Source organism: Hippocampus guttulatus, chromosome 19, assembly GCF_054856545.1.
Source record: "Hippocampus guttulatus isolate MCC_2025c chromosome 19, RoL_Hgut_1.0, whole genome shotgun sequence".
Lineage (NCBI taxonomy): Eukaryota > Metazoa > Chordata > Actinopteri > Syngnathiformes > Syngnathidae > Hippocampus > Hippocampus guttulatus.
In genome coordinates, this window is record NC_141279.1 from 10,650,171 (window position 1) to 10,670,486 (window position 20,316).

The window sequence follows — 20,316 nt, forward strand, 5'->3', positions numbered from 1 at the left end:
ACCACTATCAAAAAGACATACAAACTTTAAACTCCGATTTAATTATGTACCTCATGTTGTATATGCACATTATAATTTGAACATTTGTATCCAAAATATAGTTTTTACACCACAAACTTTTCAACTTACATTTATGTATTTATTTATTTATTTTTTAATAGGAATGATCCTATCAACTCAATATTTTATCAATATATATATATATATATATACACACCGTGTATACTGTATATACTGTATATAGCACCACAATGTTTCAATGTAACTCAAAGAGGAACCACCTAAAAAAAAAAGACCCGTGTTAGTATCCAGGAAAAAGAACAAAAGGATGATAAAATCTTTTGTACATACAGTAACACGCAGTACCGATTCAGAAGCAGGAAAAGACATGCATGACTAGTTCAATATCATTCACACCAGGAAAAGAGCCTTATATGAACGTCATGATTCATTTGAACAATTTGCCCTTTTCTTGATGGAAACGGACATTCACATCATCCAGATTGCAAAGAGGTAAAACCAACAAAACAAAACTCATTGAAATAGCTCAGCACATCAGCAATTTGTACTAGTTCCATATGCATTGCTGTAGACCAGTGGTCCCCAAACACCGGTCAGCATAGATGTCAACCTCCAAATGCTTTGATTATCTTCCAAGGGAAATATATACGTAGGGCTTGGCTTCTAAGATCACGTGCGTGACGGCAACCAATAAGAGTAGACCGTTTCCTGCTCTACTTTCGTTTGCGAGTTGACGAAGCAAAAAGAAAGTAGTACGTTATCGATGACTAACTGTTGCGAAACATGCAGGTGATGGGCAGCCATGACTTGGCATTATCTTCCAAAGATTAAGCTCGTTTGACAAGAGACGTTCCTCACTACCGGGAAATGAAGCCCTTAGCAGGTATGTCTTGTAAAACGGACAACACTCTATTCCTTTTGAACCATTTAAATAAGTACCGTATTTTCCGCACTATACGGCGCTTCGGAGTGTGAGGTGCACCGTCAGTGAATCACCTATTTTCAAATTGTTTTGATGTTCAGGGCGCACCGCATTATAAGGTGCATAGAATAGAAGCCACAATAGTAGCTGCGGTTACATTATTCATCCACTAGATGGTGCTATTCTAAAGGGAATACAATACAACACAGCTTTATTTACATAGAGCTTTCACAACCGCTGCAGCTGTAACAAAGCGATTTACAGAACATTTCAAATACTACGTCTAAGAAATCAGAATATTGATCCATATATAAAGCGCATCGGATTATAAGGCGCACTGTCAGCTTTTGAGAAAGTTGAATGCTTTTAAGTGTGCCTTATAGTGCGGAAAATATGGTACCAACCAAGTGATGAAATGAAAACCGGTACAAACTAGCTGGACTAAACCAGCAATCGATTGGGTCATGTTTTAATGATGCACATTTGCAAATAGCACCATGTGCAGTAGGAAATTATAAAAATCATAATGTTGACATTTCATGTCGTACAAATTATTCCTGAGGGATCCATTTTAGTTGTTCACCGTTATTTTATATTGTTCTAAATTTGTTGGACTGTTTTTTTACATTCATCAGCTTTTTCATTTTGATTTGAAAAATATACTTCATATGTTAATAAAATGTTGAAGTACTCTCTAGTTACCTTACATTTCGGTACAGATTCTTTAAAACTGGCAATTTAAAAATAGTTGTGATAAAAATCATTTTTTATTTTCTTTAACAGCACTAACTTCCCCCACCATTGGCAAATGGTTGCTGGTCTGCGAAAAGTGTGTACTTGCATGCGAACAGCTCTGTGGAGCATAAAAGTTTGGAGACCAATGGTGTAGTTCATCAGGCACCCCAGGTCAAACCAATTCATTGCTTCCATCTCCATCTCACTAAGCCCTTTAAACCAGTATTACATCTACTAGTATCCATACAGGAAGTCTGAATAATAATGACAATTGAAGAAAGCTGTAAAAGTAGGAAACCAGGGGAAACAACAGCTAACAGTCTTTTGCCTCTCAGATTTGGTAATAAAAGACAAATGCCAAGTATTAAGTTCATTAACTGATGAAGATTTATACTGAAGAGATGAATTAAAATAGATTCTAAGACGTGGGCTGAATCGATTTCAATCAGTTTATATATCCAAACTTAATGGTACCAACCCAAACGCCATTCATCCTTAGAGGTTTGTCGTATATCGGATATGGAGCTTGTTGCTCACAACCGACAAGCTCAAAACGATACAATTTTGCGTTGAGGGGAAAAAAAGTGTTCAAATATTTTCTATTGACTGAAGCTAATGACCGAAGCCCACAATTTATAGGACGTAAGATTTGCCAAACGAGAACAGTTCGATATTTAAAGTTGTCGGATCAACTCAGACGAATACTTGGGTTGGCCACCCCGAGTTAAAGCCAGTTGCAAGAAAGACTGCAGCCAAGTCGACAGTGACGTGACAATGCCGAAAACTGGCCCTCTCTCACAACGAAATGTTACCATTGATTTGTGTATTTTTTTTCCATAGTAAAAATGCTGCTAAAAATGCTCTATATTCAAGTGGTTATTTGTAAATGTTAGTTTGGCTATTTGCTTTGAGATAGGTATTGGAAATGTGACTATTTCATAACAAAAAAACACCCCCCAAAACATTCAATTTCTTTTTTTAAAACAGGTTTCGTATCAAAAATAATCAAAAACTCCATAACATTTTGTTAAATTATCTCCTATGTATCATATCCATATTTATGTAACAAGAACGGAAGGAATGGTGTCCGTTTTATTGATCATGATGTCCTGTAGCAGCCTACTGATTGCATATCAGTCAAATTTCCACAAATGTGCTGATATATTTACAATTGGTGTCCTGCTTTTTTTTCCCACTTCATTTGCATATGCTTACATGTAGTGTCATTTACACTTGTTTTACCTGCATCGGGAAGTAGTATTACGGATGTAATGATAAGCAAACGTCACAATACGAGATCACGATATGAACGATACGATAATTAACGGGATATTGCGGCGAGCTTGGCGGTATAAAAAAAAGCACACGATATTGTGTAAAAAAGAAAGAAAAAAAAGTTTGTTTTTTTTTTGACACACCCCGATTGTGTTTTGTGCCTAACAGCAGTGACAAAGAAATACAGGAATGCTCGACTACTCATTTTATTCTCATGTGTTCCGATTGGCTCGTGGTCGATGTAGTTCAAAATGTTATGTTTAGCTGAGCGGATGAAAAGTCATGTTTTGGAGGGCGATGCACCGCTTTTCATTTTGTAACATGACGACGACGATATCATGGTAATTTTAATATTGCAATATTGCGGTTGTTAAATCCCTAGTAGGTATACATTTGTCAAAAATACAGCCCGAAACAGCAAAAGTCTCATGAGCAAGACCAAGGCTCGAGTTTTAAATGGATCCCGTCACCTAACTTCTAACTGCATCCAATGACAAAAATGCAACCGAGATTATGACATTACAGTACTTCATATATGTTTTGTAATCATTTTAGCTATGTTAGTTGCGAGAGTGATTGGGAACTACTTTGCATCTGGCTGCCGCAGAACCATGAAAACCAATCCACGATCATGCCATTCATGCTATGCAATAGCAACATTTTACTTCAACGCCGTTTACGTGCAGTTAATAACCCTTTTCAAAACAAGAATGTTGGCAATATTTGGGTTTTGAAAAGCCATGTAAACATGCGCAAAAATCAGAAGATGGTCATATTCACATTTTTATAACAGATCCATCCATTTTCTAATTCGCTTCTCCTCACGAGGGTAGCTAGGGCCTATCCCAGATGTCTTCGGGCAGTAGGTGGGGGACACCCTGGACAGGTTACCATCCAATCGCAGGGCACACAGAGATAAACAACCATCTGCGCTCACAATCAACCCTAGGGACAAGTTAGAGTGTTCCATTAACTTGCCACGCATGGTTTTGGAATGTGGGAGGAAACCGGAGGGCCCGGAGAAAACCCACGCAGGCACATGCAAACTCCACACAGGAATGCCAGAGCCAGAATTGAACCCTGCACCTCTGCACTGTGAGGCCGACGTGCGAACCAGTCTGTCTCTCTCCCTCTCTCTCTCTCTCTCTATATATGCAACGTAATTCATGTGTATATTGCACCTCAAACATCCATCCATCCATTTTCCGAACCGCTTGATCCCCACTAGGGTCGCGGGGGGTGCTGGAGCCTATCCCAGCCATCTCCGGGCAGTAGGCGGGGGACACCCTGAACCAGTTGCCAGCCAATCGCAGGGCACACAGAGACGAACAACCATCCACGCCCACACTCACACCTAGGGACAATTTAGAGCGTCCAATCAGCCTGACATGCATGTTTTTGGAATGTGGGAGGAAACCGGAGCACCCGGAGAAAACCCACGCAGGCCCGGGGAGAACATGCAAACTCCACACAGGGAGGCCGGAGCTGGAATCGAACCCGGTACCTCTGCACTGTGAAGCCGACGTGCTAACCACCGGACTACCGGGCCGCCCGCACCTCAAACAATGCCACTGAAATAGAAAACTGCGACTGGGACAGCAAATACATGACAAAAATGCAGTACTGCCAAATGTTAAAGAATCATTTCGTAGAACACCACTGTCACTTGTTGCATCCGTCGCGCATCGAGATTGTTCCAAAATTAAAGTAAAATCGTCTGAGTGGCCACTGCTGCTGAGGGCTTGTTGTGCTCTCTTTCTTTCTTTTTTTTACTCTTGCTAACGGCGCTCTCTCTGGCTGCGTGTAAGCACTTGAAAATGGCGTCGACCCCCAAAGGTTGTCTGAAAAGGGAGAACTTTTTCCAAGCTATTTTTTTAAACTTATTTTAATAAGCCGTTGCTTGAATTAAAGTGTTAAAATAATCACAACTACTGTGATAAATGGATGAATAAATCATTTTATGTGGCCCGCAAAAGCAAATCAAACATGGGAACTTCCTTGATGCTTGCTAAAATATGTACCAAAATTTAAAATTCTCATATGCGATAAGAGATATTGAAAGCAATTTCTTGTTGCCAGACACCTCATTCCAGTAACTAAATAGTTGAATAAATCATTATTCTTGACTTCTCAATACAATTTTAGCCATCATGGCCCTCCAAGGGAAACGGTAACTAAAATATGGCCCGCGACGAAAATGGGTTTGACACCCCTGATGTAGATGCACCTAATTCCAAAATCAAGTCTAAATAGCATACTCCCAATTCCCAATTTTCATAGAGCTAGGTGAAATACACAACCAAAAATGCTTCCTTCGAAAGGAATTATGAAACGCAAAATTAGCTGGCTCCCGCAACACCACCGTCATATCATATGTAGATTTTTTTTCCCTGTTGTCCCAAAGGTTGAGATGGTACAGCCCAAGTTTAATGTATATTGGCTAATGTATGTACACACACACACACACACACACACACATACAGTGCTGTGAAGCAATATTTGTCCCCTTCCTGATTTCAATAACCTTTTTTCCTAATTTCTTCAGATCGTGGTCTGAAGCATTAGCTTCTTGAGATCTTGGAGCTTACTTCACTTTGTCTGACGGATTCTATTTTTTGATTTCTCCATTCAACCAATGTGGTGCTAGGGTGTTGCCTGTCAAATTGAACTCAGCTTTCCCAAAACTGTCGTTTGTCACAGTTACTTTTTGAGGGGGGCAATAATTTTTCTTAAAGGGACAGGTTGGTTTGGATTAGTTTTTTGTGTCCAAATAAATTATATTGGCATTTAGAAACTACATATTGGCTGCGTGGGTTTTCTCCGGGTACTCCTGTTTCCTCCCACATTACAAAAACATAGATTGCAGGTCAAAGGAACACTCTAAATTGTCCCTAAGTGTGATTTCGAGTGTGGATGGCTGTTTGTCTATGCGTGCCCTGAGATTGGCTGGCACCCAATTCAGGGTGTACCCCGCCTGCTGCCCGAAGACAGCTGGCGTGCCGAAATCTACTTCAGCACGCCCGCGACCCTTGTGAGTTATCAATGGACTAGTATGGATGGATGAACTGAAATCTTTCTCTGTGATACACATGCAAAGAACACAGAAATCAGGAAGGGGGCAAATACTTTTTCCCGGCGCGCATGCGTGTGTGTGTGTGTGTGTAAAATGGGAGGAACGTTGACATGTTATTTTGGATTTCCTAATTACAAAAGAAACACTGTTAATTTTTTAAAATGAATAAATAAAATCAATTTTAATTGACTGAGAACTTTTGTCGGTGCGCGATTTCCCAGGACATGTTAGTGCTCGGCTCGCCGCGCTACTAAAACACATGAGTCAGATAAAACGGCAATGCTTGAATGAATGGGAAGCAAATTTCATTTCAAGGACCTGATTGAAACCTTGATTATAGTGTGGTTTCATGCAAATTATGCAAAAACAAATTTGCATTCTACCGTAGCGCTTCAATCCTGCGGTACAATAGACATGAAGAGGAAGTAGATATGACATGTCTCCTTGAGGTACGTGCGTGACCCTCAGGTGTTGTCAATTGTCAGCATATTTCACGCTTGTGCACTTGATGAATTCCTAAATGACAAGGATGCTTGCACATTGGTGCCCACAATGCTAGACAAGCACAATAAGGAAACTGGGAACATTTTTTTTCATAGGCAAGATTAATTTGTTTCTCAGTTTTTTTGGTTGTTCTGTTTTAATAGCACTGCTGTAATATTTGCATTAAAAAGTAAACCTTGTGAAAGTTGTTTTCGAAATCAACAAATTGTGACTTCAATATTCCTGTATTAGAAAACGTGCCTGCAAGTCGAAGGTGATAGAATCTTTTCAATTGAGAAACTACTTGGAGTCAATGCTGTTCTGGAAAAAAAAGAAAAAAATCCTCAAAGGGCAGTTTATTGTTGGTCTGTTCCATTCTGGCGAGGGGATAGTTTTCTTTCTGTTTAGTTGTTAAATGCAATTCAATGCATATTTTCAGAGTTAAACATAGTCGCATTTTTTTGTTGTTGTTTTGTTTCAGTTGTCCAAAAAAATACATTTGAACAAAGATAAAAGTGAATTACAAAGACTCTAAGATTCATTTTTTAATAATACTTGATATGTATTGCATATATATGCATGCATACACACAACCTATACGTATATATTTCAAGGCTTGAAATCACTTTTTAAGAACACTTAAAACTTAATAAGGACTTCATTTGAAGGGCAAATTTGTCATTTTAAGGAGTAACTCTTTGCGGTTAATCCCGGGGACCTGAAGCTAGGTTAACAAAAATATAATAATATAATAGGGTGGTTGACTGTAGGGCTGCAGCTACTGAATGTTTGAGATTTCTATAGCATTTACTCAGGTAATGGATATTTTTACTAACTCCATCTCACTTTATAACCAGAACAAACAAAAACAAAAAACAACCCCCCCCCCCAAAAAAAACCCCAATTGTTTCCTTTTTATATAATCAACATATTTTATTTGTGAAATCCACACTATGCATTTAGTGTATAGCAAAGTATACTGTATATTTTCTCTAGAAACATTTTCATCAGGGTAATTTTATACAAATATTAATTTAATTTTAAACTGAGGATTTCTTTACATCAAATGCAAAAACGCTTTAACAGCATGTTAGCTCGAGCAACGAGCATTTTAGCATACAACATAATCCAGTAGGTTCATGGCTATGCGTTTATGAGCTTAAACCTTACTTGGAATGCGACAAATATTCAGTAGTAAAGGTTTTGGAAGTGTGGAACACCCTAAAAAAAAACATTTCGAGAGGAAACTGGTCTATTGGAGGATTCACCTCTTCGACAATAATCCTCAAGAAGCAGTTTCAAGACTTTATGTACCTCAGGAACAAGCATTTTAACAAATTTCCACCTTTGAGTTGATGAGAGACAATATTAAAAATCATTTGATGACTACTGACGTGCTTTACATGGACACTTGAGTCATGTCGACCGACTGAAGATTTGTAGTCACCTGTGTGCATGTTCCAAAATCCAATCCGTTCATCAGAACAAACTTTTTACAGTGGTGTGACACGCCGCGCAGACCAACAAACAGCACATGATTTGTCAAGATGGATCATTTATGTATTTCACACGAGCCGCACTGATTAGTAACGAGTTAGAAATAGCTTGATTGGTTCTTTCAAGTTCTCTTTCCTCAGCAAAGCTCCTGTGGGGGTGCCACCATTTCAAAGCAAGTCAACGAGTATGACCACGTCACGATGCAAATGCCTGCCTTTCGAGTCACACACTCACACACACACACACACGTTCTGAAAGAGTGACAGAGAGAGACAGCGAGAGAGAGAGAGCACATGCGCGCCAGTTGCAACAAGTTAGTGTTCACTCACTGATTCTGTAAAGTTTGGTAGCTCTGTGTTTTGATGTATAAACGCCGGCTCAGTCGCAGTTTTGTGCTTCAGTGGCGTAGTTTGAGGGGCAGGATAGTAGCTGCTGCTATCGCAATGGCGGATGGGGAGAACCTGATCATACAAAGGCTTGGAATGTTCCAAATTGGTTGAGGTTATGGGGCGTAAGACTAGTATGGCTTCATCATTGAGACAACCATACTGGCAGAATCCACCAGGAGCCAAGGACTAGGCGAGGCTGGCGGGTGGGCGGATGGGGAGTAGCGTTGGCGGTTGGAGCTGGCCACGGTGGCTTCTCCCGGGAAGGGCAGGCGGAAGGCCGGCTGGGGCTGGCCGAGCTCACCAAAGCCTTGTTCAGAGGGCAAGAGAAATGCAGCACCCACTTGAACAGGGGTGCCCAAACTTTTTGGACCGAAGATCGACCTTTCGATCAACCAACTGCGATCAACCCGTTACCGCACACGCACATACACGCGCACACCATGACGACCAACAGCGTGACACAGAGGCATGTGACACACTTTTGCAGCCTGTTAACTATCGTAGCACACGCGTACCATTTTAAAGTGCTTCCCTCAGCCCTCTAGATTCCTATTCTTTGCCCGTGCCCTCGGTGAATTGTACTCGAAACCAACTCTGAATGAGAATAAGGTTAACGATATAAGATATAGCGCAACAGCTCTGATCACAAGCTGCAATTGCAGACTGCTGCGCGCCCAACAACTTTCGGTTACACAGGTCATGCGCCACCGTAGGTTAAAGATTTATCTGCTTTATTTTATTTTATATTATTATATTAGGGTGCAGTGTACATTAACAAAAAAATATATTTTACAAACATGCACAAAACAAACAACGCTATCTGGCCTTTCCCCTGGATGGAAATACGCACGGAGTCTAGGGCCCCCACCACCACCCCCCTCCTTCTCGGCCATGGACTGTCTTCATGATGAGCAGACCTCGACGATGCAGCTATGACCTGTACACGCATACACATACACAACTGGACAACCACACGCGCATACACATCCTTGTTATCACCGTCTTCATCGCTCCGATTCTTTTTCTGTGACGTGGTTCGATAATGCGGAGCGCAACGGTGGACCGTGCGGCTGGTCATTACGGCTGCGTCACGGTTACCCCCCCCCCCCCTTCCCATTCATCCTCCCCCTTATTACATGTTATGTCTTGTGACTTGTTGTAACTGTCATATGCTTATTTTATGTGCTAGGGTATTTTTTTTATCCTGGACTTAAATTATCCTCGGAAGAGGATAGTTCGAGCGTGGTTTTTTTTCCCTCTCCCTACCCAGCGTTTTTCCTTTCTGAATTCTGATTGTAATTTCCCCATTGCGGGACAAATAAAGGATATCTTAATCTTAATCTTAAAAATGGTTGGTTGTTTTTTTTCTCCTCTACACCCCTAGCGATCGACTTGGGACCAGTCCGCGATCGACGTAATGGGCACAACTGCACTAGAAGGTCCGCAATAGATTCGCAGGGCAACCTTCTTGCCGCCGCAGGGGGTAGCTACCCGCGGGACGGAGGATCCGTCCACCTGAACGCCGGCGCTACGCCTTGGTTCTTCAAATGGTAGCCTGTAGAATGCTTGCCCGTTTGTGTTGCCCGCTGCTGTTGTGGCATCCTGTCTACCATGATCAAAGCATGGCATTTCCTCAAATTAGATTGACAAGCTTTCTACGCTGCCAAAATGACGTTTGCATTTGGCACAGGGTGGGATGCGTGACACCAACGTTCCGGAGCGCAAGTGTCTTTTGTATGCTTTTGTAAATGTTTTTCCGACTTTTGAAAATACTATTTTGACATGAACAAGTACGTTCTAATTTGGTTGAGTGTAGTTTGTTTTATCAGTGCAATACAATTAATATTTTTTTTTTTTCATAGAAGTGAAAAAAGAAGATTCAAACACGAAAAAAAATGCACTTTTGGGTTATAAAAAAAAGTGCAGTGGTACCTCTCTAATTCTGAAATGAATTGGTTCTGGAAGAAATTTCTTAACTAGAAAATTTTATAAGTAGGGAGGCGTTTTCCATGTAAATGCCCAATCCATTCCAACCCCTCGTCCCCCAAAAGTCAGACATAAATGTTTTCTAAAGCATAAAAATGCCTCAAAATATGTAACAAATACATGTTACAATTAGATTAGTGCACAATAAATGAGAGTTGTGCATAATGTAAAAAACAAAGAATAAAAATGATGGTCATTTAACTTTTAACCGCGTAGTCATATTTTGCCCTCTTTAGTTCATGTTCTCTCTCAGAAGTGGTTTTTGCCTGGCGTTTTGTAAAGAACTGATCCAAGGACGTTTACTTTTGTCGGCTTTTAACAATCCTTCGAAAATGTCCAAGGCAAACATCAGCATAGTGAGCAATCGCCCGACTAGTGAACACTTTTTCTGGGTGATTCCTATTTATGTAAAACTATCGGAACGCCTCATGGCCTGAGGTGCGAATGACGAGGACGCTGCATAGACACATATCCATCTATCTCCACACATAGACACATACAGTCGAGGTCCCTCTTAGCCAATGGGATGCCAGGAAGATGCTCGGTAATAGCCAGTGGCAGAGCAGCTAGAAGTATGCTGCGTTCAGGAAACTCTAAGCTGCGAGAAGCATCCCATACAGTATTTTTACCTTTCGTATCTTGAAACTTCCTTCGTAACAAGAGGCAATATTTTCCTGTTGAGGCATTTCGTAACTTGAAAGTTTCGTATGAAGAGACGTTTATAAGTAGAGGTACCACTGTATAGCGTGAACGTTTTAATTTGTTGGCTCTTCTATTTCTTACAATTGATGAGCATAAATATGTGCCGATCTGTTTTGTCAATGTTGAAAAATTAGTTTCGCATCTCGGTTAAGGTTGGGGAGGGAAGCTGATATTTGATGCTTAGCCCGGGGCCTGTGAGTTGGTAAAGGCAGTCCTGTATATACATATGGATGTGTCAGTATACGGTCTATTAACGTTGCAGGGATTATTAACGACAAAGTAGAACTGGTCCCTTCCGATTGATGGATAGCCTTAAAAAATTCACTGGCGCATACGTGCTTTTTATATTTTAATTATGAGGGGGTGTTTGAATTCCCAACATCATGAATCTTTTCAAAGCTTTTGTCTCTTGCTTTTCTACCTCGGCACAATGGTTTGAGTCTCAGCATGCCAAGCGTTTATCTATCTGATGATAAATGTGAGTGACATTGCTAGTCAATGTCACAAAATGTTCTGAAAGGCCGTATCGCAGTGAGTGGGGAAGGTTTGCAAGTGTGTGCGCATGCAGGGATGGTGTTTATTTATTTATTTATTTTTTAGTCGTGTTCGTTCAAGGTTGCAAAATGGTTGTGAGGACATTCTGCAACACTTTTTCTTGTTGTAAAGAAATTTTGAGCATGTTCAAAATTTGATGGCGGCAAAAAAGTGCAACCAAATCTTCGTTGCTCACAAAGATACGGGCTGAAGTAGCTTTAATGTGGGTGTTTCTAATTATGTGTCAATCAATAGATTTTAACACATTCCATTTCGGCTTCCTGTGGAAAATATTAACGGCTGAATTAGGAGAGAAAAAAAATTGACTCTGAAGAAATATGTCAGGATTTTGAGCAATTTTACGCAGCATTTTCAGTACTTTGGATGACTAGATTATCATTAAAACCCAAAATACATATACTTTTCACTTTGTTGAATGTTGTTTTCCACTTACTAATCGCTATAATCACTTGAATTTACATTTCAGGATTCACCACAAGCCATCAATAGCAAATGTAAAAACTTCGTTAAGACAAAAACACGTGAAACAATTCAAGTATTATTTCAACTATATCATGTGTAAATAATAAAGGCAAAGAAAATACCTTGTTCTTCTTTGTGCTAGCTTCTATTAGGTCAGGTGATTTAGAATTTCTGTGTTCAGTGGCTAAGTAACGTGTAACAAAATCGACCAACAAACGGAAAAAAAAAAGACCCACCTCAATACATAGTTATCACATTTTATGCAGGCCTGGGGCAGCTGAAACTGACATGGAGTACGTAGGAAAGGTTGTTTTATTGTTCATATATTAAAAAAATAGCTTAGTTGAATGTTTAGACAGGAGAAAGGAGCTCCTAACATCTGTAATCTATACACACTTATGGAAATGATTGCGGAGGATACCCTTTTTTTTTTTTCAACAGGCGAGGAACTGACCGTGTTCTCTTCATTACCTTACTTCTCCGTTTGGAAATATGTGCCTGTAGGTGTAATCTGAACTCACACCGATTCTCCAGACTTCTTGCACAATCCTTCTCCCATGAGTCCTGGTTTGAACCCCAGACCCTTAGGGTTCCTGTTTAATGTAGAATGTTCCTGAGCCATTACTCTCCTGATCCGAGGTGCCCTGGGAAAAGTTGAACTCATCCGCCTCCATCATCTCCTCCTTCATTCGTAGGAGTGAGTCTGCAAGATGTCAAAAAAAAAAAAAAAAAAAAGAAATCAACACAAAGATGGTGACACCAGGAGTCTTTGGCTTCCGTGTACAATAGTACAGTATTTTCCACAGTATAAGTCATAGTTTTTTTTCATAGTTTGGCCGGGGGGTCGATTTATACTCTGGAGCAATTTGTGTGAAATTATTAACACATTATTGTATCATTTCACGTGTCGTTTTCACATTAAACCGCAAGAGGGCGCTCTAGGCCTGTGTTGATGATTTCAACATTGGTGGTAGTAACTTAAAATAATAATACCGGTACTGAATAAAAACAACCGAGAAGGGCTGAACAAAAATGGCACAGAAAAGATAATCATATTCTGCAGATTACAAACTGCAAGTAGTGAAATATGCAGCCAAAAACGGTAATCGAACAGCAGAAAGAAATTGTGGACCATCCCGTCAAACTACAGGGCACCATCTCCCCAAGCAGTGAGCAATAAGGGGCTGGTGGTCCACCTCTACCAGAAACTACTCTAGCCACGCCCCTGCCCTCATTCTCTGCCTTACAGGTCCATGAACAGGATGTTAGACGGCTCTTCAAGCAGCAGAAGATCAAGAAATCTGTGGGGCTCGACAAAGTGTCCCCCCCTCCTGCCTGAAAGTCTGCGCTGACCAGCTGGCTCCAGTCTTCATAAAAATCTTCAACAGATCCCAGGAGCTGTGTGAGGTCCCATCTTGCTTCAAACAGTCTACCATCATCCCAGTTCCCAAGAAACCAGCAACATCAGAACTGAACGACTATAGGCCTGTCGCTCTGAAGTCCTAAACTGAAGTCCTTTGAATGCCTTGTGCTGAACCACCTAAGGAACATCACCGGACCCCTGCTCGACCCTCTGCAGTTTGCCTACCAGGCAAACAGGTCTGGGGAGGATGCAGTCAACATAGGATTGCACTGCATCCTCGATCACCTGGACAGCACAGGGACCTATGCAAGGATCCTGTTTGTGGAGTTCAGCTCTGCGTTCACCACCATCATCCCGGAACTCCTCACCCCCAAACTTCTCCAGCTCGGTGTGTCCCCTATGATCTGCCAGTGGATCCTCAGCTTCCTGACGAGACGGACACAACAGGCGAGGCTGGGAAGGACATCATCATCAACACGCACCACTAGCACTGGAGCCCCACAGGGATGCGTCCTCTCTCCACTGCTCTTCTCCCTCTACACGAATGATTTCACCTCAACAAGCCCAGCTGTCAAACTCATAAAGTTCGCAGACGACACCACAGTCATCGGTTTCATCAAAGACGGCGACGAGTCTGCATACCGACAAGAAGTGGAACAGCTGGCCCACTGGTGCAGCCAACACAACCTGGAGCTGAACACGCTCAAGACGAATGATCGTGGACTTCAGGAAACATCCTTCTCCACAACTGCCCCTCAACACTATCCAACTGCCCTGTGTCAACCGTTGAGACCTTCAAGTTCCTGGGAATCACAGTCTCCCAGGACATGAAGTGGCAGGTCAACATCAACTCCATCTTGAAAAAGGCCCACCAGAGGATGTACTTCCTGAGGCTGCTGAGGAGGCATGGCCTGCCACAGGAGGTGCTCAGACATTTCTACACAGCAGTCATCGAATCAAACCTGTGTTCTTCCATCACGGTTTGATTTGGGGCCGCCACAAAAAAGTACAAAATCCGACTGCAACGGACAGTTAGTACGGCGGAAAAAATCATTGGCACCACCCTACCCACTCTTGAGGACTTGCACACTGCAAGAACCAAGACAAGGGCACGGAAAATCCTACTGGATCCCCCACACCCTAGCCACCACCTTTTCCAGCTATTCCCCTCAGGCAAGCGCTACCGATCCATGCGCACCTCTCTGAGCTCATCCGCCCCTACACACCTGCCCGGCGCCTCCGATCTGCGGACCAGACATTATTAGAAGTACCAAGAACTAAGCGGAGGCTCGGAGGCGATCGAGCAATTTTTCTGTTGCTGGTCCCTCTCTTCAGAATGACCTCCCACTGAACATTCGGCAAGCCCCCCTTGCTGCCCATCTTTTAAAACTCGTCTCAAAACTCATTTGTATTCTAATGCATTTGACATGGCATGACTCAGATTTGATCTTAGTCTTACTGTTTGGTGCTTTCTACTGTCGTTGTTATTAATTTGTTGTTGTATTGTTGTATATATGATATTTGCTCAATGTACAGCACTTTGTATACAGCGATGGCTGTCCAGTTGAGTTGATACTTTGCACATTGTCTCACAGCTGTCATTGGGTGGTACCAACGCACAACAGTACCCTTACATTACGGAATGTCCTTCCATACTTATTGTCATGTCCTTGTTTATGATGATACTAGTCTAAATGTACGACCTGAGACAAATTCCTTGTGTGTTCTACATACTTGGCCAATAAAGACAATTCTGATTCTGAAAGGCTGGAATCATTGGAACTGCAACTGACGTTGACTCTGACGTCAGCGAAGAAGAAGAGGAGGTGACGCATTTTCTACGTCCGGAGTTGGCAGAGTTGTTTAAAAGTGACACAGAGGATGAAGATTTCATTTGATTAGGTGATTTGGAGTGGCACTAATGACAAACCATTTGTTAGTATGTTCTTTCTGCTATAGTTATCTGAATAACTCTTAATATGTTACATGAACATACCAGGCACGTTCTCCGTTCATTGTTTATGAGGGGCATCACTAACACTAAATGCCTTAAAAAATAGATATTAATCAATTATCAAAAATCCATTGAGCCTACTTAATTTGTTGCATGAAAAAAACATTTCTTTCACCCTTTCGTTGCACCATGGAACCTGATAACATAAGCAGTCCACTGTAGTCACCGCTGTCCCTGAAAGGGTTAATTTGAGTGTCTTGAAAGGCGCTTATAAATGAAATGTATTATTATTATTATTATTAGAGCATAAAACTGTCATTTCGGAACATGTTAACGCAATATCAATATTGCACACCCAGATCGCATGCTTTTCCAGTATCGCGCACCCTATGAACCATTAATATTTTTATTCGTGTGATTCAGCTCAAAATAAACTGGTCATGGCCAAGATATACAAAGGAGATGACTATTTAAGTTAAAAAACAAGGTACCCATTGCAGTGAGTAGTGTCATGTTACCTACCTGATTTATGGGTTTGGTGGAGGTGAGTTCGGAGTTGGAGCTGGGTTGGCCCCTCAACATGGTAAAAGGGTGGACTCTGCTCTTCATCCCCTGAAAAGCTTCTCCTCCTGACTGCCTGAGAGAAGGGCCGCCGACCAACCGGAATCTTCCTCTCTAAAAATCAAGCAAAACTGTGGTCAGCTACCGTCACACAAGCAGATCACTTCCCTGTAACATGTTTGGTGAGTAATTTTCCATATTAAAGGAGGCTAAGTTATAAACACAAAAAATTAGAAAGACACAACTCCTGGGCATGTGGAATCAAGTTGCCAGAAACAAGTCCGATAAGCAGATGACTCATGAGTACCCAATCTGTCGATCGTGGGCTTGACGTCAACCATGTCAAGTCAACCATGAGGGTTGTGGCGAGTGTATTGAGAAAAAAAGGGGGGGGGGGGGGTTGTCAATCGGTTTGGTAGTGGGGGCAGAGGGTGGGGTGGTGGTGGTAGAATATTTGTGTGTGTGTGATATTTTATATTAATGTACACAAGTCTGGACATTAGTTATCAGTCTCAGGTCCACAATTAGTTGTTGTTTTTTTAAATCGGAACAAAAAGTAGGTCACCTTTACCTATGGAGCATGTGACCTGTATGACAGATAGTTGACGACGGTCAGCAGTTACCATCACAGACGTTTTTTATACTCATGTATAAATAGCGTATTTGTTCTGCAATGCAACGACATCATTAACAAAGAATGGGAATCTGGAAAAAAAAAGTTAAATGTCTTGCAATTGTTCGACATTGTTTAAAAATGTTTTCTAATTATTCGATCAAAGGTAATTAGTATCCTTGTAGTAATTTTGTATTTCTTAGAAATACAAGTTTGAAGTTGTTTAGCTGTCAGGCATTAACTATCTGTCTGTCCGTCCGTCCATCCATCCATCTGTCCGTCCGTCCGTGGCGGGCTGTGAGTTTTGGACCTGGGCCTTCATTGGGAATTTTGTGATGTAATCCACCTCTAAAAATGCCTTAACTTCACAATATCCCCCCCCCCCCCCACCTGAAAAAACAAAAACAAAACAAACAAACAAAAAATACATGACTATAGCTATGTTCACACTACAGAGCATATTACTAAACGTAAACACCTTTGCAGATTCATAGATGACTGTCTATAGTCTCCTCTTCCAAACACTTGTACCGGCAAGCATCGATATGAAAGAGGCTGATGTGTAGCATGAAAGAAGAGCATTTCGCGTATTTGAGGATATTTCCCCCCAATCCCCCAAAAAAGTTACCTTTATCTTCCAATACATGACCTAAAGAACCGCAAACCTCAACACATAGTAATGCAGTGTCAATTTTTATCAATATGAAAACTAACTAAATAACATCTTACTCACCTGAAACAGAAGCTTCAACCTGTCTGTGTAGGCGCAGGCATACAAGCACACATACAGTGCCATGAAAAAGTATTTCCCCCTTTCCTGATTTCTCTGTCCTTTGCTTATTTGTCGAACACAAAGATTTCAGTTGATCAAACCAAATTTAGTTATCACACAGAGACAACCCAAGGAAACACAAAATGCAGTTTCTAAATGCCAATTTAATTTATTAAGGCACAAAAAAATTCCAAACCTACCTGTCCTGATATGAAAAAGCAATTGCCCGCTGAACTCACTGGCTGTACCACCTTTGGCAGCAACAACTGAATTTAAGCGTTGGTAATTGGTGATGAGCCTTTCACATCGCTGTGGAGAAATTTTGGTCCACCCTTCTTCGCAGAATTGCTTCAACTCCACCATATTAGAGGGTTTTCCAGCATGAACTGCCAATTGAAGGTCACACCACAGCATCTTAATTGGATTTGAATCCAGACTTTGACTTGGCCACTCCCAAACCTTATTTTTTATTTTATTTTTTATTTGATCCATTCAGAGGTGGATTAGCTGGTGTGTGTCATATCATCCTGCTGCATGAGGGTGCAAACTGATTGTCGGATGTTCTCTTTCAGGATTTTCTGGTAGAGAGCAGAATTCATTGTCCCATTGATCACAGCAAGTTGTCCTGGTCCTGAGGTAGTAAAGCAGCCACAGGCCATCACACTGCTACCATTATGCTTCACTATTGGCATCATGTTATTTTCATCAAATGCTTTGCCATTTTTTACCCCGGACGTAATGGGCTGCACATCTTCCAAAAAGTTAAATTTTGGACTCACCAATTCACAGAATGTTTTTTCAAAACTCTTGAGGATCATCAAGATGTCTTTTGGCAAATGTGAGACTAACCTTTGCATTCCTTTTGGACAGCAGTGGTTTTTGCCTAAGAACTCCCCTATTGATGCCATTTTTGGCCAGTGTCTTTCTTATGGTAGAGTCATGAACACTGACCTAAACTGAGGCAAGCGAGGTCTGGAGTTCTTTGGATGCTGTTCTAAGTTCTTTTGCAACCTCTTGAATGAGTCTCCGTCGCATTCTTGGAGTAATTTTAGCTGGTCGACCACTCCGTAGAATTGTCTGCCACTGTTCCCAGTTTGATCCATTTCTGTATAATATAATTGCTCTGACAGTGGTTTACTTAAGTCCCAGACTCTTGGAAATGGCTTTGTAACCTTTTCCAGACCAATAGAACAAAACTCCTCCTCGTCTGTACCAAATCCACCCTATGCAAAGTCGACAATTTTTTCCTCACAAGTGATAACTCCACTGTATCTCCTTCCCCTCAGGTCAAGGGCCTGGGTGTCATCCTCGACAGCTCACTATCTTTCCACTCCCACATCAATAACATTACTCGGTCCGCATATTTCCACCTCCGTAACATCAACCGTCTCCGTCCCTCTCTCACTCCTCACACTACTGCTATCCTTGTTCACAGTCTCGTCACCTCCCGCATCGACTACTGCAATTCACTTCTTTTCGGCGTCCATCTCAAATTTCTCCATAAACTTCAACTTGTTCAGAATTCAGCAGCCCGGATTACGAGAACCCCCTCCTTCCATCACATCACCCCCATCCTCCGACAGCTCCACTGGCTCCCTGTTAAACATAGAATCCATTTCAAAATACTTCTTTATACATTCAAAGCCATCCATAACCTTGCCCCCCCTATTTATCAGATCTTCTTCAGAATTCCATTCCTTCTCGCTCACTCAGGTCTTCATCCTCCCTCCACCTCTCTATACCCTCTGTCCGTCTCAGCACAATGGGGTGCAGAGCCTTCAGCCGCTCTGCCCCCAAACTCTGGAACTCACTATACATATATATACATATATGGAGAGAGAGAGAAAAGGCAGATGTGAGTGAGGACAGGCATGCGGCGAAGAAGTCCGCCAATGAGTGAAGGGTGGGCGTGTAATTGGACGCTAAAGGTACGCCCCAAGCAGGTACCAACACCTGTATAGAGTGTGGCTATGTGCATTATTGCAAAACAACTTCGGTTTTGGTTTCTAAGAACCCCCGAAAATAAATTCAATTTGCACAATTTGCGAATGGATTGTGGCTGCTTGGACGTGTGTCTGCTTGCACTGTTGTTCGAGTTTTTGGCAAAGCCGGCATCATTTCTGTGGAGCCACATGGCAATGAGAGTGACTCTGACAACGAGAGGGAACACGGCGTTTTTGATGGATTACCGGTACTTGCACAATTGTTCAATTCTGATAAAGAAGATGAGGACTTTGATGGATTTCTGGGTGATGATTGATCGAAAAACGTGAGTACATTGTACGATGGCTAAATAAAATACAACGGAACTCAGTTTTGCTTCCGTTGCCTTTTTAAAAACATGTTTTTAGCTTGTATCCGTATGTCTTGGCATGCTACCGTATGCTTCAAGCTAACGTGTTTTTAGCGTGCGCGCATGCACGCCGTATGTTTAAGCTGGCGTATGTTTTACCACTGGAAAACTGCGCCCAAAAATACAGTGCGTTTTGTCTATGTGTCAAATACAGAAATAGCACCCATTAATGAGACTGCGCCCAACAATACGGTGCGCCGAATGGTCGTGAAAATACGGTATTATTATTATTATTATTATTAGATTTCAATAACTAATTTCTTCTTGAATTTCTTCAGATCGAGGCATGATGCGTTTTCGCTTCTTGAGATCGTGTAGCCTACTTCACTTTGTCTGACAGATTCTGTTTATGTGATTTCTTGATTCAATCAATGTCGTGCTAGGGTGTTGCCTGTGAACTTGAACTCAGCTTTCCCAAAACCAGTTTTCACAAAGGGACAGGTAGTTTTGGATTCTTTTTGTGCCTTAATAAATTAAACTAGCATTTGGAAATTGGCGGTTCGGTGGTCGACTGGTTAGCAGTGTTCGATTCCGGCTCTGGTCTTCATGTATGGAGTTTGCATGTTCTTTTGGTTGCCTCCCAAATTCCAAAAACATGCG

The 20,316-nt window shown here is 41.6% G+C and overlaps 1 protein-coding gene across 2 annotated transcripts in view; it reads right to left on the reverse strand.

Annotated features, from left to right (window-relative positions):
• Nucleotides 1–11,958: 11,958 nt before the first annotated feature.
• The window catches only part of mbtd1 (mbt domain containing 1), a 78,175-nt gene continuing 69,817 nt past the window's right edge, over nt 11,959–20,316 (reverse strand). For both annotated transcript variants that reach the window (XM_086138413.1, XM_086138414.1), the window contains exons 16-17: nt 15,940–16,092; nt 11,959–12,803 (exon numbers count right to left, since the gene is read on the reverse strand). In XM_086138413.1, coding sequence (XP_085994539.1) covers nt 12,685–12,803; nt 15,940–16,092 — 272 coding nt within the window. In that variant the 3' untranslated portion in view covers nt 11,959–12,684. The remainder of the gene's footprint in view (nt 12,804–15,939; nt 16,093–20,316) is intronic.